The sequence below is a fragment of the Nicotiana tomentosiformis genome, chromosome 5 (assembly GCF_000390325.3).
Source record: "Nicotiana tomentosiformis chromosome 5, ASM39032v3, whole genome shotgun sequence".
In the NCBI taxonomy this organism is placed as follows: domain Eukaryota; kingdom Viridiplantae; phylum Streptophyta; class Magnoliopsida; order Solanales; family Solanaceae; genus Nicotiana; species Nicotiana tomentosiformis.
The window spans coordinates 19,978,395-19,996,422 of NC_090816.1; the positions used below are offsets into that span (position 1 = coordinate 19,978,395).

The 18,028-nt window shown below is 33.8% G+C and overlaps 3 protein-coding genes across 3 annotated transcripts; 2 read left to right on the forward strand and 1 right to left on the reverse strand.

Moving 5' to 3' along the window:
• The first annotated feature begins 1,921 nt into the window (after positions 1-1,921).
• On the forward strand, positions 1,922-6,822 carry LOC104091219 (eukaryotic translation initiation factor 2 subunit gamma-like). Its single transcript, XM_009596502.4, has 9 exons — positions 1,922-2,030; positions 2,798-2,943; positions 3,066-3,127; positions 3,747-3,859; positions 3,930-4,032; positions 4,819-5,046; positions 5,141-5,359; positions 5,663-5,923; positions 6,189-6,822. The coding sequence occupies exons 2-9, from the start codon at positions 2,838-2,840 to the stop codon at positions 6,489-6,491; spliced, it is 1,395 nt and encodes a 464-aa protein (XP_009594797.1). The 5' UTR covers positions 1,922-2,030; positions 2,798-2,837; the 3' UTR covers positions 6,492-6,822.
• Positions 6,823-7,564: 742 nt separating this feature from the next.
• LOC104091220 (uncharacterized) lies at positions 7,565-8,893 on the reverse strand. The gene has a single exon (XM_009596503.3). It carries the CDS (start codon positions 8,621-8,623, stop codon positions 7,853-7,855), a length of 771 nt encoding a protein of 256 aa, XP_009594798.1. The 5' UTR covers positions 8,624-8,893; the 3' UTR covers positions 7,565-7,852.
• A 3,516-nt stretch (positions 8,894-12,409) lies between these two features.
• Positions 12,410-17,951, forward strand: LOC104091218 (uncharacterized). The gene is made up of 3 exons (XM_009596501.4): positions 12,410-12,784; positions 14,001-14,106; positions 17,488-17,951. The coding sequence occupies exons 1-3, from the start codon at positions 12,569-12,571 to the stop codon at positions 17,568-17,570; spliced, it is 405 nt and encodes a 134-aa protein (XP_009594796.1). The 5' UTR covers positions 12,410-12,568; the 3' UTR covers positions 17,571-17,951.
• The last annotated feature ends 77 nt before the right edge of the window (positions 17,952-18,028 follow it).

Consider the following 18,028-nt stretch of genomic DNA (forward strand, 5'->3'; position numbering starts at 1 on the left):
AAATTTTATTATGTTGTTTATATATTTTTTTTATTTAAATATTGTATGAAAGTTGAATAATATTGTATAAAAATTGTATTTAAGTTATATGATATTGTAGTTATATATAACTTGGTAGAAATAATGTATGAAAGTTGTAGATAAGTTGTAGATAAGTTGTATAATATATAATTAGTTGTATAAAATTTATTTTTACTATGTATAAATTAGATACAAAATATACAAAAGACATATTGTATAAAATTTATATAAAAATTATATTTAAGTGGTATGATATTGTAGTTATATATAACTGGGTAAAAATAATATATGAAAATTATAGATAAGTTGTAGATAAGTTGTATATTATATAATTAGTTGTATGAAATTTATTTTTACTATGTATAAATCAGACTGACAAGAGTGAGTTGCTCTAGTGGTAAGCACCCTCCACTTCCAACTAAGAGGTTGTGAGTTCGAGTCACCCCAAGAGTAAGGTGGGGAGTTCTTGAAAGGAGGGAGTCGAGGGTTTATCGGAAACAACCTCTCTACCCTAGGGTAAGGGTAAGATCTGCGTACACACTACCCTCCCCAGACCCCACTAGTAGGATTATACTGGGTTGTTATTATTGTTGTTGTTGTTGTATGTATAAATCAGATACAAAATATACAAAGGACATATTATATAAAATTTATATAAAAATTGTATTTAAGTTGTATATAACTCGGTAGAAATAATATATGAAAGTTGTAGATAAGTTGTATACTGAATACATTTTTACTTGACCCACCTTCCTTTAATGATTGACATACTTGACTGAATATATTTCAGACACGCATATCTATTTTTATATTTTTCACTTAGACCAATCTTTATAACACAAGAAACAAAATAAAATATATTTTTCGCTTGAAGTGCAGAGGAGTAAGTCCACCTTCTCCAGTTTGTCAGTGACATTTGCTGAACTTAGGAGGATGAGATGCTATGCGTTTCCTTTGCTTCAAATCCCGTGAATTTTCCACTACGAATCCAATCCATTCTTTTGTTTGGCTTAATTCAAAAATCAAAACTTTTATCCAACAAGAAAACCATTTTGAAGCTCTCTTAGCCTACTCTAAAGAACCTCATTTTCCTCTCAACACCTCCAAATTCACTTTTTCTGCTCTTCTAAAAGCTTGCGCCTTTCTTCCAAATTTACAAACTAGGAAAACAATCCATGGCAAAATGACAGGGTGGAGAAAAATAGCTTCCATGATTACCGTATATTAAGGCGGAAGAAAAATAAGGAAAGAGAAGAGGAGAAAAAAAAAGGAAAATGGTGTAACTAAATCCCTTGATTGAAGACACAAATAATAGATTTGAGTGCCCTTTAAGGTGGATTGTATATATTTTGTAACTAAAATGTGTTTAGGTCGGGTAAATACCAAAACATGAATATTTTTCATAATAAGGTTTCAACTAGTGTATAGGAATGAAAAAATCCCAATATTTTTTGGAATTTGTCCAGTAGAAAAAATATCTTGTACAAATCTTCAAATCTTATACGTTATGCAAGATAGAAACTTTGTTAATAGAAAAGATTGTGTGCATATTTTTAGAATTATTATTAGTAATCTTAAATATTTTATATGGCTGCTTTAGAGAGGTAATTTTACAAAGAGCGTGCTACTACATGTTATTGTTATAGGTAAAAAGCTGTTATAGAGAAGTAAAATATAACTTAAAAATTAGTTTTAAGAAAAATTTATTTTTTAGGGATGCTGCTATAGAGATGTCTCACCAGTCATATACATATGTTTTAGTCACTGACCAGGCAAGTGGACCGGGTTGACCCACTTAATCCACCAATCGTAATGGGCCTTTATTGGGCCAGTCATAAAACCCAAATTTGTAGTACTTAAGGCCTACTTGATCTGAAGCCCAAATTCATTCAAGTGGGCTGTGGATTAAAAGCAAACAAATGGAGCCCAAATTGTAACAGTCTTCAGCGGCCGAACCCTCCTCTCAGCAGCCAACTCCTCGTCGTTCTCCTTCTCCGACGGCTGACTTTGTATGTTTCTCTTAAATAATTCCTTTCTGTCTATCTTCAATTAGACCAAACTCTTTAACCTTTTCTGTAATGATTTTTAGTGCTATAATGCAAATGCTTAATGAATTGGATTAAAACGATGTGTTTGTTTCCATTTCTCAAATAAAGCTTCGAATTCCTGTGTGACATATTACTAATAGTATTGCATTTCATATTAAATGAAGTAACATGCAATTGTCTTTCAACTGACGTAATAGTGTGAATATTACATTCTCAGTGCATAAAACTTAAACTCAGTACTAAGTGAATTTTTCTATCTATATAAATTTCGGTGGATAGAGTTACTCATTACCTGTGTTGGTGGGACGAAGCAGGTATACAGTAGAGTAGTCGAGGTGCCTGCAAGTTTATCCAGATACTACCATTATATTATATAGAAAAATCAACCTAATAATGTCAATTGATTATGCATTTATGGAAAGAAAAAAAGATGAGGTCAATTTGAGATGCTAGGATGCTTGAACGTACTTGATGAATCCGTTGGTCGTTGGCAGTGTATCGGGTGGAGATTGGTCTTTGATCAGCTAGGTTCCATTTCTTTGGTATGGGAAGGACAATAAAAGAAAGTTAATAATGAGGTGTCTGAATTTTTCGTTGCTTAAGCAAACACTTTGGTGATTAAGCTGTGTAACCCTATTCCTTGAGTTTGTTGATTTGTTGCTCGACGTTCTATGATAAGTCATTGTAGTTTTAAAGATGACTTTCTTTGTCTTTGTTCCAACTTTCAGAGTTGAAGATTGCTACTGAAGTATTTAACAGCAGTCGAAAATGTCTCGGAAAGGATTGATGGAGCAGGACCTAAGCAAATTGGATGTGACAAAGCTACATCCGCTTTCGCCTGAAGTTATTTCTCGTCAGGCTACAATAAATATTGGTAAACTAGTAATAATTGAATACTTGAAACGATATGTGCTTACATCAATTTGTGTATGGTATATATCCCTTTTACACTTTACTAGTCACACTGAATTACTGAAATATGATTTCAAAATCTAGGTACTATTGGCCATGTGGCTCATGGAAAGTCAACAGTCGTAAAAGCTATATCTGGTGTGCAGGTATGTCGTATTTAAATTCTGGACCTTTTATCAATGGAGTTAAACTTCTGAGTTTAGAAGGTTTGTCCTGCTAGATCATAAAATTCTTGTCAGATGTGAGAGTCCTCTATTTAACTGCTTCTCTTGAGTTACAATTGAATGATATGTTGACCTTTGTAAACTGTAAATACAGGTTCTTATTTACCTTTGTATTTCTGGGAACAAATATTCTTTCTGTTAATTATAGGTATCTAACGCTAAGTAACTATTTAGTTTATCAACTAGAAAGCATTTCTGGGTTTTGTCCTTTTCCTTCTGTTATGATGAAAAATAAAGTAATTCCCTGTGCTCCTATTCAGTATGCTGATAATGAATCAAAGCTATTATTATATTACTCTATATTGCAACAAGACACAGAGCCTGTATTAGCAGTTTGGGAAAATTATGGTGGAATAATCAGCTTTTACGAAAATTAATGATTTTTATCTATTATGGGCTAGCTCAATTGATATTTCGTATATGTTGGTTAGTAAGTCCTTATTTTGGTCTGATCTTTGTTTTGTCTTACTTATTTTATTCACACTGTGTGTTTGCTGAAAGTAGTCAGACAGAAAATAATTAAACACCCTTATTTGTGCAGACCGTTCGTTTTAAAAATGAGCTAGAACGTAATATTACAATTAAGCTTGGATATGCAAATGCTAAGATATACAAATGTGAAGAAGAGCGCTGTCCTAGACCCATGTGCTACAAGTGAGTCCTTGACTTGAAACAGAAATGTGCTTCATTTGGTAGCCTGTGCTGTAACAACAATCATTTCCAGGGCATATGGTAGTGGAAAAGAAGACAGTCCCATGTGTGATGTCCCTGGTTTTGAGAACTGCAGGATGAAATTACTGAGGCATGTATCCTTTGTTGATTGCCCCGTAAGTTCCTCACGTGCCACTCTGTACAGTATGTATTACTGCCATTTTAGTTGTGCATTCTGTTTCTATATGAGATGATTAGCCTTTAGTTTGACTGTGCTTAGATATGACCATACCAGAGAAAATATTGAGGATTGTAGCTTTGGTATTAAAGCAGGAAAGTACTTAAAAAAAAGTTTTCAATAAATCGTTACTGCTTTCTTTGTACTGAATGCTCGACATTATATTAGTATTCGCATTTAACTTGCAGTACCTATTAGCTTTCTCTAAGATTGAAGGAAGTCTTGGAAGATAAGTATTTTTTTCCCCGTGTTTTATGTGTGTTCCTTTTTTATTTTTTTATTTTGTTTCAGAATTGTAGGCCTATTTTAGAAAGAGATATTCAGCTTCAGTATCGTTATCTAAACAATCGCTGGTGACCCTCAGCTTTGCATCTTTGAACGGTTTATTCTAATAAACTACTATGTAATTGTCCCTTTTTCTGAAAATTACTGCTCCTTTTAATGGTTTTTGGATATTGGATATTTGAAACTGCAGCATGCACTTTGGAATACATAATTTGAAGAGAATTTTCTCTTTGGTTATGTTGTCATTAACGTACGTTTATGTTTCTCTGTCAGTAGATACTTCTCCTTACTAGGGGAGATTATTTTGTTTAATAAATTGCAGTCATAATACTGAAAAACTAACTCATGATGTACTTTGCATCCTTGTGATATTTAATTCTCATCTCTGCCGTATAACTTTCTATTATACCAATGCTGCCTATAACATCGTTTTCTGCAGGGTCATGATATTCTCATGGCTACGATGCTTAATGGAGCTGCAATTATGGATGGAGCCTTACTTCTGATTGCTGCCAATGAGAGCTGTCCCCAACCTCAAACTTCTGAACATTTAGCAGCTGTTGAAATTATGCGCCTCCAACATATCATAATTCTTCAAAATAAGGTTGATCTAGTCCAGGAAAATGTTGCCATCAACCAGCACGAGGCAATTCAGAAATTTATTCAGGTTAGTGGAATACTGCTTTTCTTTCTCCACTCACATTCTGTGCTTAATTTGTGAGGATAGTTGTTATAATACCATATTTCAAAACCTTATTCAGGGAACTGTTGCAGATGGTGCCCCAGTTGTACCAATATCTGCACAATTGAAGTACAATATTGATGTAGTTGCTGAATATATTGTGAAAAAAATTCCCATTCCTGAGAGGAATTTCATTTCACCACCAAATATGATTGTTATCCGGTCATTTGATGTCAACAAACCTGGTTTTGAAGTTGATGATATCAGAGGTGGTGTTGCTGGTGGCAGTATTTTGAAGGTATCTTTCTCTTTTCCTGCAATTAATGATACTAGTCATTTACGGTGGGTATAATTATTTATTTCTTTTGAATCACATAAATTTTATTAAATAATGTATTTGAATAGGAGAATAAAAACTAAAGAAAAAAAATCATGCCCTGAAAATGATGAAGGTTAATGATATTTAACTAACTCAGCTAAGGAAGAAATAGCACCTCACAAAATTATCCACGTATTATTGAATTTATACAAAAACGACATGAATGCCACCTTTATAACAAAAGGAAGACCTTCATAATGGTTAATTAGATTCTTTGTGCAGGGTGTATTGAAGGTAAATCAACTTATTGAAGTTCGTCCAGGAATTGTTGTCAAAGATGAGAGTGGAAACATCAAATGTACTCCAATATATTCAAGAATAGTATCATTGTTTGCCGAGCAAAATGAACTACAATTTGCTGTGCCCGGAGGCCTCATTGGAGTTGGAACAACTATGGATCCAACATTAACACGTGCTGATCGATTGGTGGGACAGGTTCTTGGGGAGGTTGGGTCACTCCCTGAAGTTTTCGTCGAACTAGAGGTATGACTTCCTTGAAATACTTCAGAAACTTGATGAATTGCTAAAACTAGAATTTTGTATGTCTCTTCTTAGAGAACTGTTTTTTAGATCAGTGATATCCCTTTTCTTTCTGAGTAATGAAATAGTTAAGTCTGTCGTAAAGGAACTACTGGTTCTTTTTCAATAAGTCTACTGTTTTCGATTGACTGTGTTATCCTCCTTCCAACTGAGTTCCTATACAGTGCTCTTATGTATCTTTCCTTTATTTCTATACTTTGTAATGCAGGTGAATTTCTTTTTGCTCCGACGTCTTTTGGGTGTGAGGACAAAGGACTCGGAGAGGCAGGGTAAAGTCTCAAAGTTGGCAAAGGGAGAAATCCTCATGTTAAATATAGGGTCTATGTCAACAGGGGCTCGTGTTGTTGCTGTCAAGAATGTTTTCGCGAAACTGCAATTAACGTCCCCTGTGTGTACCAGCAAAGGTGAGAAAATTGCTCTTAGCCGGAGAATTGAGAAGCACTGGCGGCTTATTGGTTGGGGCCAAATCCAAGCTGGTATTACTATTGATATTCCACCCTGCCCCATCTGAGTAAATTTTACACGACTAACTACTGAACAGCTGAAAAAACTGTCAAAACAACGCAGAAGTTTGGAGTTAGATGTAGGAAGGCGAGTAGTTGCGGGTAACTATTTTTTCCAGGTAGAGTAGAAAAGATTATTTGAAATACCAGATATTCTATAGTCTTACATTTACTTTTCCACTTGTTTCTTTGTCCAAGTGGTTGCACCTTGTATTTCATCAGTTTAGGTGGTTACTAGATTGAGTTCCATTCATCTTGCGGCAGATTCCAAACCAACCATTGATGTAATATTATCTACTCAATTTTGTATGCTTTCTACTGAAGTTGCAAAAACCTAAACTAATGCTTGTAGTCAAAATTCCAAAAAATGTGCGTGATTTTACAAGTCAAGACCTTAGGGTATAGAATGGATCATACTAAATAAATCAAGAAAAAATCTGAAGTATAGTTACTGCCTACTGGGGCTAGGATTTAAAAAGTTTATACCATTTGCACTACTACTAGGGGAAAAAGAAGGTAGAAAGATCTTTCCTTTGAATGCTTTTTAAGAAGTTTCCCTACCCTGCCAACCCCTAGAATACCTAACCAAGTGATTGATTATCTTTGAATGTATTTCTGGTAGGTGCTAAAATAGTATGTCCTTTAATAGTAAAGTTCATCAGATTTCACTCATTAAGATCTTTGACTTAAGTGTTATATTATGACTTGGGGTCCTCATTGCAATCAATTATGTCAATCTCTTCGTTGATTAGCACCCGAGGTAGAACCAGAAGTTCAACGATATGAATTTTAAATTCTAAGTTTAATACAAATATATTGGTTGAGCAAAAACAGAACCTATAACCGGGCTTCTGCGCCTGATTATCACCCATTTAGTACTCATCCTAATTTCTTCATTCAAGAGTTGTAATTAGTATAAGTTACCAGTGCAATAAAAAGATGATGTGATATTATGTACATTTCAAATGCTGGACGAGATATTGTGTGAAATACTCAAAATTAGCGGAGAAATAAAGAGTACATTTAAATTGTCAGACTGAGTAAGATAGTAATGTAACTATGTGTTTAATCACAAATCAGATTCCAATAAAAGATCTTTTACCAGCCAAAACTGTGCGTCTGTGACACTATAACCTCGACAGTCAAGAGGGAAAAAGCAGTAAAAAGGCCGTCCGACGCTCAAAACCCGTGGATCATAAAAACACAATAGTACACAATTATTGCTCCAAGGCCCTTCCCCTTCCCCTAAACAGTGATGATACATAAACAAAGATGAACAAAACCTCATAAATGAACATAGTCTAAACAAGAAAATTGTAAATTTGTATAGTGTCATTTACTTTGTAAACTAGAAAACCCTTCCTAGCCTTTAATTTGTCAATAAAGAAGGAATGGCAGCCAAATTTGGAGTAGCATTCTTGTTTGAGGCTTCTCCTTTCTTACTTGATAATGGTTTAGTAAAAGCTCGCATTGGACTTGCTAATACCCATCCCCAATAAGATGAAGAGGAACTAGTAATCATAAAACCACTAAAAATCCCTCTACATCTTACTCTTTCTTTAATGCATTCTTTTCTTGAGGAAACTCTATGTTTACCTTCTCTTTGAGACTCGACTCTTCGCAAAATACAATCACCTGAAACGTTTCTGCTTCCACAGCCAATAGATCTGGATCTTGAATAAACCTGAATAGGACAGACCTCATTCTCCTCTACCTCTATAGAACCACTCAAAGCTGAAGATGAAGGAAAGTTAATGTCTTTTGTAGGTTTTTCAGATTTCTTAGCAGTGGAAAAATGTTTAGAAGATGAGTTGTAAAGAAATGACCATAACCCTTTTCTCTGATGGACATAATCTTCACCTTCAGATTTTCTTGATTTTGTAAAGTTAGAGGTATTCTTGATGTTGGTTTGGAGTGAAAGAGTTGAAGAAGTAGTGGAAGTGAATCCAAAATCAGATTTAAAAGAAGAAGTTGAAGAGGAAGAATTAGAAGGAAAAACAGCAGATGAAGAAACAAGGTTTCCAAGTTTTTCTTGAAGGCAAAAAGGACAAATCCCACCTGGGGTATTATTCTTGTAAGGATGATTTGTACATTGGAAAATACCTTCACCTATGTCTTCTTGAATCCCTTCCATTACCATATTTTTCACTATTATATAGTACTCCAACTAGTTATAGCTTCTCTTCTTCTTGAGAAGAGCTAACTAGAGCTTAACTTAAAGAGCTGGTGAGAAAGAAAGGATTAAGTTGGTTATGAAATGGAAAGATGGAGAGAAAAGGGAGAAGAAGAAGGGAAAGTGGTCAGAATGGGGAGTATAAATGAAGGAATGGAAATAAAGGAAAAATATTATGGCGTTGAAGTAGGAGAGATGGTAGTCCCGAGGAGCATGTGGAAACCTGACTATGGAGTAGTAATTAAAGCTGATAAACAGGACAAAAAACCCTAAGGAGCTACTAATGTGCATATTCCGTCTCATTTTAACTGTCCTTTTAGCGCTTTTTTTGTTTATTAAAAAATACGTTTTATTAAGTTATCCTTATTTAATATAAGAAGATTGATTTTTTCGCATTTTGATGAACAAGGCAAAAAAACCCTAGGAGTTACCAATATACTTATGGATCGTTTGGTTGCCGGTTAGAGTTATGCAGATATTAGTTATATATGTATTAGTTATAAATGTATTAGTTATGCAGGAATAAATAATGCATGGATTAGTTATGCAGAGATAAGTTATGCAAGGTTGAGTTATGTTGGGATTAGTTATGCATGGATTAGTTATGCGATAGTTATATAAGAATTAGTAATATAAATGTAATGTGAGTGTTATTTATTATTAGCTTACTTTATTTTACTAAAATTAGTAATATTAAGATTAGTTATGCTGGAATTAGTTATTCTGGTATTATTTTTTATTGATTGATTGGTATGTTGTATTAATTCTGGATTTGTTAACTTTACTACTTTGATAACTTATCCTGAGATTACTATTTCACTCTCTAAAAGATATAAGTTATCTTGATACTATTTTTAGTCCTATGTTAACTTATCCCAGTATTAGTAACCAATCAAGAATAAGGCAAAACTAAATTTTGATACTAAAATTATTTTTACACATCCATCATACCAAACAACCCATCATGTAGTATTATTCACTTTATGTGATATAATTTAACTACGTGTGAAATTTAGGGGGGGAGGGGGAAGAAATATGTAAAACTTATAATCGTAGATATGTATATATTTGTGTGGTAAACAAAACATTAAATTAAATTATTTTTAAAAACTATCATTCTTCTTAAAATGAACTAAAGAGAAGTATTTCTTCCGTCTCAATTTGTGTCGTACTTTATTTTCGGCTGTCCCAAAAGAATGTTTTTTTTTTTTTTTAATGTTTAGAAGCAATTTAACTTTAGAATCTCTATTATACTCTTAATGAGATGATTTTGAGTCCTACAAATATTTAAGATTCATACTATACCATAAGATTTAGGGATCATTTGGTAAAGTGTATAAGAATAATGCTGAATAAAACGTATTAGTAATGCAAGATTTTGTAATGCATGGGTTTGTAATGCAAGTATTAATTATGTATAAATTATTTCTTATCTATTAAAAATTAAAATACATTGCATAATTTTTATAAAAAATAGTTATTTATAAAAATGTCCTCCATATTCTTTAGCTTTAAGGGACTTTAAGGATAATTTTATCATTAATCATGCTAATGCATGTATTAATAACCTTGGTAAAACCAAATAGGTTGTATAACTAGTACTTGCATTAATAATACATAAAGTTGAAAAAGTGTACAAAATAAGAGATTAGTAATACCAAAAGTTAATGCATGCATTATTTTCTCTAATTCATCTTAATCAAACTACCTCTTATACTATATGTCAAACATTGTCACATAAATTAGGAGGGAGTACTGAATTGAAATTATGGAGTATACATAAGGGGTATTTGCATAATTTAGACAAATTAAAGAGGAGTTAGCATAATTAACCCGTAAATGTCAATATAAGTACAATTTTCAATGCAGACCTATTTATCCGTGAAACAGCCAGCCTTTACAGAAAGAAAAGAATGGAATCTCTGTATTTGCAAAGGATTTGTCCGAAGTCCAAGGTGACACAGCTGCAGCAAAGGGAAGAAGACAACGGAGATATGGGTTTGCTGTATGGTGTTTTTCTTTTCATAAGAAAGTGAGAAAAGCTTCTGATATAGCAGTGGATGTTTGTAAGCAAGTATTCTGCACAACTTTGATCTTTTAGGCCTATTATATGTACCTACACCTTTCACTTCTTTGTTGAGAGTCTTTGACCGGAAGCTTGTTTAGCTGAACTTCTAAAATTAGTTTATTATAATTTTTTAAAGTATTTTTTTAAAATATATTTAATAAAAAATAATTTATGTTTGATTAATTAATTTAAAAAGTATTTTTGAACAACAATTCATAATTAAGTACGTTTATTAATTCTACGGGCTGACCCAACCCATCCTTGATCAAGCCTCAGGGGCTACAGATTTACATGGGTCGAGCTTAAAAATCTTGTTTTTAAATAGGTTTCAAAAATCTTAGCACAACTTATTAAATCACGGACTGAGTTGGGCCAGCCTAGCTGGCCAAGCCCATATTAACGGGTGAAAATGACATCAGGTAGTCACTTTTAAGTATGTTGTTTAAAATATATCCACAGTTTATAATGTATTTAACGATTAGTCAATTTTGCACAAATTTCAGGACACTGCGTCCTAGAGTTCAGGATATCGTGTCCTAAAGTTGGAAAATTATGTCCTTAAGTTCGAATCTTATGTCTTGAATTTCAAATTAGCAGCTCAAAAAATCAGGACACTAAGTCATGAATTTTCAAATTTATGATACTTAGTCCTGAAGTTTGGGTGAATTAACTAATCTTTAAAAATATTGTAAATTGTGAATATATTTTAAATAGCGGGTTTAAAGGTGACTATTCCCGCACTTCACCCTATTAACAACCCTACTCAGAAATATTTTTTAAAAATTTCACCAAATACTAAGATCGAAAATCTTACAAAAATGTCTCAAATAAGTCATAACTTACCAACCTTTAGCCGTTAATCATAAACTTACCAAAATTAGCCAAAATAAATAAGGATTCCAAATTCTCTCCAAGAATCACACGCAAAGATCTCCTTCCATATTTTTAAACGTGATCAACAACATTAAATGCAAAACGAAAAGAAAATTTCATATATATAATTCCAAAAATCTAAGCAAAATGGCATTTTCGATAGGTATGGTTAAAATTCATTGAAAACATATGAATGAGTCAATATACAAAAAATTGAGGAAGATTAGAAGTGATTTGGTATCAAAATTCATAGTTAAAATCGAGTTCAAAATTTCTTTTGTGACACATGTAACAAAAATGTATCACACACACAAGTATACATAGATATACATGTGATATATATTTAATACAAATATGATACATATGTGATACACATATCACTTTTTTCATGTTCATCTTCTACTTCGAATTTTCAATTCAAATAATTTCAAAACTCTATCTAATGATCCCAAAACTGAGATTTAAACCCCTTAAGATATATCTAATCTATTCCAATAACACCCACTCAAAAGAAAGCAAAATTCAAAAAATTGACATTTTTTGTTTGTTACAAATAGCTACATGGCTAATAATGGTAATATTTATGAATTGACTAATTTTTATACTAACTTATTTATGGACTAATATAATTGATAATTTTCCTACTAATTACTACCTAAAAGTATGCTTTAAATTAATTAGTTAAATATAAATTACTTCTCACTAACAATAATTTTTAAAAAATATTTTAAAGAAAATTATGTTTCAAAATATGCTGATTTTGAAAAATATTTTCTAATTTCTTTAGCGTAAAGCAAAAAGTGGCAAACTGCCCCCAATAAGGATTAGCCCTTGGAAATCAGAAAGACAACCTCTCTCTCTCTCTCACACACACACACGCAAACTCTCTTTCTTGCACTTTTTTGCACCATCGGCCCCGGCGTGTCAGCCTTCAACTTCAAAACAGAAAGAGAAGAAGAAAAGAAGAAGAAATGAGCGAAGACACGAAGAGAAACGGTATCGGAGCCGGAGCTGTGGTGGTGAAGTCTTCGTCGGACGATCGCAAGTCGTTATCAGCCTCCTCCGATGATCGAAAATCCTCTTCGAATTCAGCTACTTCTACTACTGTTGGGAAGAAGACAGTCATCATAAAAAGTGCCGATATGAAACCTGACCTCCAAAATGAGGCTGTCGACATTGCTATTGCTGTATATACTCTCTCTCTCTCTCGCGCGCGCGCGCGCACACACGAATTTGTTAATTATTCATGAACAATTTTCGGAGTGAGAAAATAATTACTAGTAACTGAAGTCGGGAATAAATTTAAGTTCTACTCACTGCCGGTGCAAAAAATATTTACACAATCAGGTAATTAAAATTTGTACACAATTAGGTCATTTGGCAAATACTAGGGGAATCTCTTGATACGAATTAATTGGTACTGATAAATATGGCAACTGACCAGCTTTCACATGTTAAAATGTCTGTGCATATGACTTAAATCGTTTAATTTATAAAGTGTGAGTTGACTTTGAACATCTCGTGATTGTAGCGTCTAAGCTATTTTCTTTAATTAGAGGCCAAAGCAGTGTATTTCCTGAACAAAGGATCTTTTGTTTGAGTAAAACAATTTAATTAAGGATTTAAGTTATATATAAAGTTATATATACTGATACTGTAAAAAGTATTTTAACCCGTGACATTGGTCAGTTATCATTTTTACCAGATTACATATTATAATACTTACCAAGAGATTCATCTCTAATTACCTAATAAATGACCTTATTGTGTAAATACAGTATCTTTTACGCCGGCAATGCGAAGAATTTAAACTCTTTAATTAATAAATTTGTGAGTACAATATTGACAAGAGTGAGTTGCTCTAGTGGTGAGTTCTAGTTCGTTCGAGTCACCCCAACTAAGAGGTTGTGAATTCGAGTCACCCTAAAAGCAAGGTGGGAGTTCTTGGAGGTAGGGAGCCGAGGGTCTATCGGAAACAACCTCTCTACCCCAAGGTAGGGGTAAGGTCTGCGTACACACTTCCCTCCCCAGATCCCACTAGTGGTATTATACTGAGTTGTTGTTGTTGTTGTTGTTGTTGTTGAGTACAATATTGAATGTTTCTCTATTTATTTTCTAAGTTATTATCTTTGATTCAAGAGACAAAAAGTGTATTTCTCAGACAAAAAAGTGAGATGGATCTTTGCTTGAGAGTCCGGAACCAAAGTGTCATTTTTTTGGACTCAAAGCACAAAAATAGGTGGAAAAAACAACCTATGACCAATTTATGTATCACTTTGGTTCCGGACTCTTTGCTTGATTGTCAGGAAGAGTCCAGAATTTTAAGTGTCTACACTGATCAGAATATGACATGACTATACAACTTCTGAATGTTTATACATTTTGTCTGTGTGTATATTCTAGGCATTTGAGAAGTGTAATGTAGAGAAGGATGTAGCAGAACAGATTAAGAAGGAGTTCGACAAGAAGTATGGCCCTACTTGGCATTGCATTGTCGGAAAAAACTTCGGTAAACATGCTTGGCTCTTCTGATCTTCCAGCTTGTTTTTTTCTTTTTCAAGTTCATAGGTGCTGCATTGGTTATATTGATAAACATTTCTACAAGAAATCAAATTTCTGTTTGTCTAATTAGAAGTTGATGCTTTAGAAGGTAACATGGTAACAAAGCTACTGTTTAATTGTTTTCTTCTTGCGGCCTATTGCAATGACATGCAATACATGTTGGAAATGTGCGGATCTGGCCTTCCTTCAGGCTTTGTCTTGAATGTCAGGGTGGATTAGTATTTGTGCAATTTAAATGACTTGTCAAAGGATCTTATTTTCGTCTAACTTTTTGATCTTTGAAGGTCAAAGGAAAAGCTTACCTGGGAAGGGGGTTTGGTTAAAATTTCTGTGTTGAGGTTTTCACCACTCTTGGTAGAATATATCTAGGTTCAATAGTATTAGGTGGTTCGGTAACTACTTAATTAGAATTATGCAACTACTTGTAACATAAATTGGCATATCGTGTGCTAACACATTTTCGTTAAACTTTTGGTTTTTTTCCTGCAACAAAATATCAGTAAACACAAAACTTGGTGATGACCCTTTTTTCTAACAACGGGTCAAATGGTAATGGATATCATCATTTCTAACAGGTCTCAAAAGATAATTTATTGGTTGGCCAGCATCTGGCTTAGCCGGCTCCATTATGGTAAAAGAACCTTTGGTATCCTTTGGGATCTTAAAGGTATCGACAGCATGTCCTTCAATCTTGCTAGGGTTTCTACTACATCGTACGTCTACCCTGTTATGTGCTTGTTTTCTTGACAAACACATACACCCAGTTATTAAACCGCAATTGATGACATCAGAGATTCCTCTTGTGAACACATGTAGGATGGTGAAAGTTTCATTGCTAAGATTGTTGTCATGCGCCCACATGAGCGACCAAACTCTCAGCTTGGTGGCATGTTTACCCATTCGCCATGTTTGTGTGAGATTAGAAATTGTGGTAGTAAATAAGGCAATGTTTTCTCTATTAATACACAATCGCTGAGAGATATTGTGCTTATGCATGCACGCAGTTTTAAATTTTTGGTTTTATCGCAAACTTAATTCTTCACATGTCCCACGTTAATTTACTTATTTTTCTTTTGTCTGTTTTATAACTCTTTCTCCTAAATGTCATAATCTGGTAGGTAAAATTCCTATATGCTAATTCCCGAATTGTCATTTATTAAGATGAAACTTAAGTTTCTTGCTATGAAATTGTACTTGTGTTAGTCTAATCTCTTTTAGGTCATGAATGGTTATTGTGATTAACACTGGTCCTGTGAGATGCTAATAAATGGATTATGCATAGAGTATTATTTGTATGCGTAAGTGGTCATACATGACTTTCCTGTGCTTGTGAAGAAAATCAATGAGTGATGAAGTGGGTTAGAAGTTGATCATGTCTAGATTAAAATGAAATAGGTTAGAGGTTGATCATGACTAAACGAGAACGCTCTGTTTTAGTGATCCATTTGAGAGTAGAAGTGTAATACATCAAATCTACCAACTTTTGTGTTTCCCTTCCCTTTGAGGCACATTTATCAGAGAATCAGCAGTCTGCAACTAACAATAGTCCTTTACTTATCTTTACGTAGGACGAATCCTATAATAGTTTGACAGGTTATTCATTCTTTGTAAGTGCTAAGGCTTCAGTTGTCAAACTATACTTAAGCTTCTTTCCGTCACTTTAGTGAAGCATCTGCACTTCTCCATTGTGTAACTTGTGGTCCTTGTTCAGAGCAGTGTAATAGAATTATCACATTTTTTGGGTACCTATAGAAAGAAAGGTTTTCCTTGTTAGTTCGCAATGGAAATCATACTGTTATTTAATACAACCATACTGGCCACTTACCCTTGGTTACAAATAATTTGAAGGCTGATGCTAGTTGCAATAGCCAGTTTCGGTTCAACAGGACTTCGAAAGTAGCGACTGACATTTAGCCAAAAGCTGGAGGAGGCCAACCTCATGTATTACATTTGATAATTTGAAGAATTTTGGAGTACAGGTTTGAACTTAAAGACAAAATTATCCTAGAGGCACCATGATAAAGTGGGTTTTATCCCCACCCCTGGACTATACATTTGAACTCAAAAGACAAAATTAACCTAGAGGCGCCATGATAAGTGGGCTTTTTCCCCACCCCGACCCACAATAAAAATAAGTACAAAATACCAAAGTAATATGTGTAGAAAGGTAACAGAGGACTTGAGTAACTAATAGTGTGTAGAAAGGTGGCAGAGAACTTGATCTCCACTGTCGATACTTATTAAATTGATTCATGCAGACCTATAGATTTGTCAATTACTTGGCCTGAATGGGCTTTTCACAGCTGAAGCTCTGTTAACATCTGTAGATGTGTGGTGGACGTATCTCATCCGGTGCTTCTTGAAACCACCTAGGACTTTTACTTTCTCTTGTTCAGAAAGGAAATTGTTAAAACCTTTTCAGATGTTTTTGCCCAAGTTATGTAGTATAATTTAATATGGTTATATTTTACTAAATTCTTTTGTTGATCTCCTGGTATCTTTTTCTTTTTCCTTTCTCTAGCACCATAAAACAAGAGGTGGAATATTCAATCGCAGTGCCAGAGTATTATATTTTATTTCTGTGCTTTGGTAAATCATACTCGTTTATTAGAGATTAATTGGTTTGACCATGAATTTTGTCTGAAGTGCCCGAAGATACATCAAAAGATATTATTTGATGCCTCCAATATATCATGCTTTCAGGACAACCATGAGGCAATACATTTGTCGTTCTACTTTAGGTCTAAGAGGTTTGCGAATATAATTTTGGAGTCTTCGGCTTTGGTAGACAATTTGTCCTCGTGCGATGAATATTAGGAGAGTGTAGTAGCTGTCCTTTGCCTGAGTTTGATGTTGATGGAATTAGTTTTCCACAATATCTTGGTTGCTAATTTGTGCTCTGCTGAACTTATGCATAGCCAAGATTTTGTTTGCCCCATTATCAATTTCAGTTTTGTTGGTCGTTTGCCCCATTATCAGTTTCAGTTTTGTTGGTCGTTTGCTTTGGTTGAGGATTATAGATGGTACTTGTAGCAAAGAAAATGGTCGCACAATTTAACTGTGATGAAGGCTGCTAAAGTCACTTCAATTCGGATGAGAACCAATTCTGCTGTGTTGGTTATTTGTTTTATTCCTTTTTTCTTTCTCCGTATACCAGACATATTGTAGAGTTTGGTGAGGATGGGAATGGTTTTGTCTGCATTATGATGTTTTTTTGAATAATTTGTTCATTTTAAACGAAAGATTGACTGCTTTGATGAATTGATCTGCAGACTTATTATGCATCAACAAATCATGATATTTTTGTGTTTTTCCTTTTCCCACGTAGGTTCTTATGTGACTCATGAGACGAACCACTTTGTATACTTCTATTTGGATTCAAAAGCAGTACTTCTATTCAAATCTGGTTGAACTCACTGGTGACGTTGATAGAGAAATGGGTGACGACGACGACAATCATGTTATAGTCTGCCCATGTATGTATCATTTGAAAATTCCCAGCTACAAAGATCTAGGGGGAAATTCATGTACCTGTATAATCTGCTTACTTTCTCAGACATTTCTGGCTAACTTGAGTGAATATATGACTTTAACGAGTGATATGAAAGACGTCCTTATCACAAAAAAGAAAACAAAAAAAGTGCTATGAGAGGTGTTGGGTTGAAATTAAGCCCGGAAGATTTCTACGTTTCTCAATTTGGGTAGCATATTTTTTGAGAATCATTGTAGTTATCTAAAATTTGTTGAAAAAACTTGTTATTAAATTTGATTTTATATGTTAAATTCAAGGAATACTAACTCGAAGCAAGATCAAATATTTGAGCAAAATACATGGACTTATTAATTAACTCCAATTTCATATAGTAACT

Bases quoted from the DNA above. Each gene is read 5' to 3' on its own strand.
- LOC104091218 (XM_009596501.4), top strand. From the start codon at position 12,569: ATGAGCGAAGACACGAAGAGAAACGGTATCGGAGCCGGAGCTGTGGTG. The intron at 12,785-14,000 runs GTATATACTCTC...TGTATATTCTAG, and splicing joins CTGTCGACATTGCTATTGCT to GCATTTGAGAAGTGTAATGT. The intron at 14,107-17,487 runs GTAAACATGCTT...TTTCCCACGTAG, and splicing joins CATTGTCGGAAAAAACTTCG to GTTCTTATGTGACTCATGAG.
- LOC104091219 (XM_009596502.4), top strand. From the start codon at position 2,838: ATGTCTCGGAAAGGATTGATGGAGCAGGACCTAAGCAAATTGGATGTG. The intron at 4,033-4,818 runs GTAAGTTCCTCA...CGTTTTCTGCAG, and splicing joins TATCCTTTGTTGATTGCCCC to GGTCATGATATTCTCATGGC. The intron at 5,047-5,140 runs GTTAGTGGAATA...AACCTTATTCAG, and splicing joins CAATTCAGAAATTTATTCAG to GGAACTGTTGCAGATGGTGC.
- LOC104091220 (XM_009596503.3), bottom strand. From the start codon at position 8,623: ATGGTAATGGAAGGGATTCAAGAAGACATAGGTGAAGGTATTTTCCAA.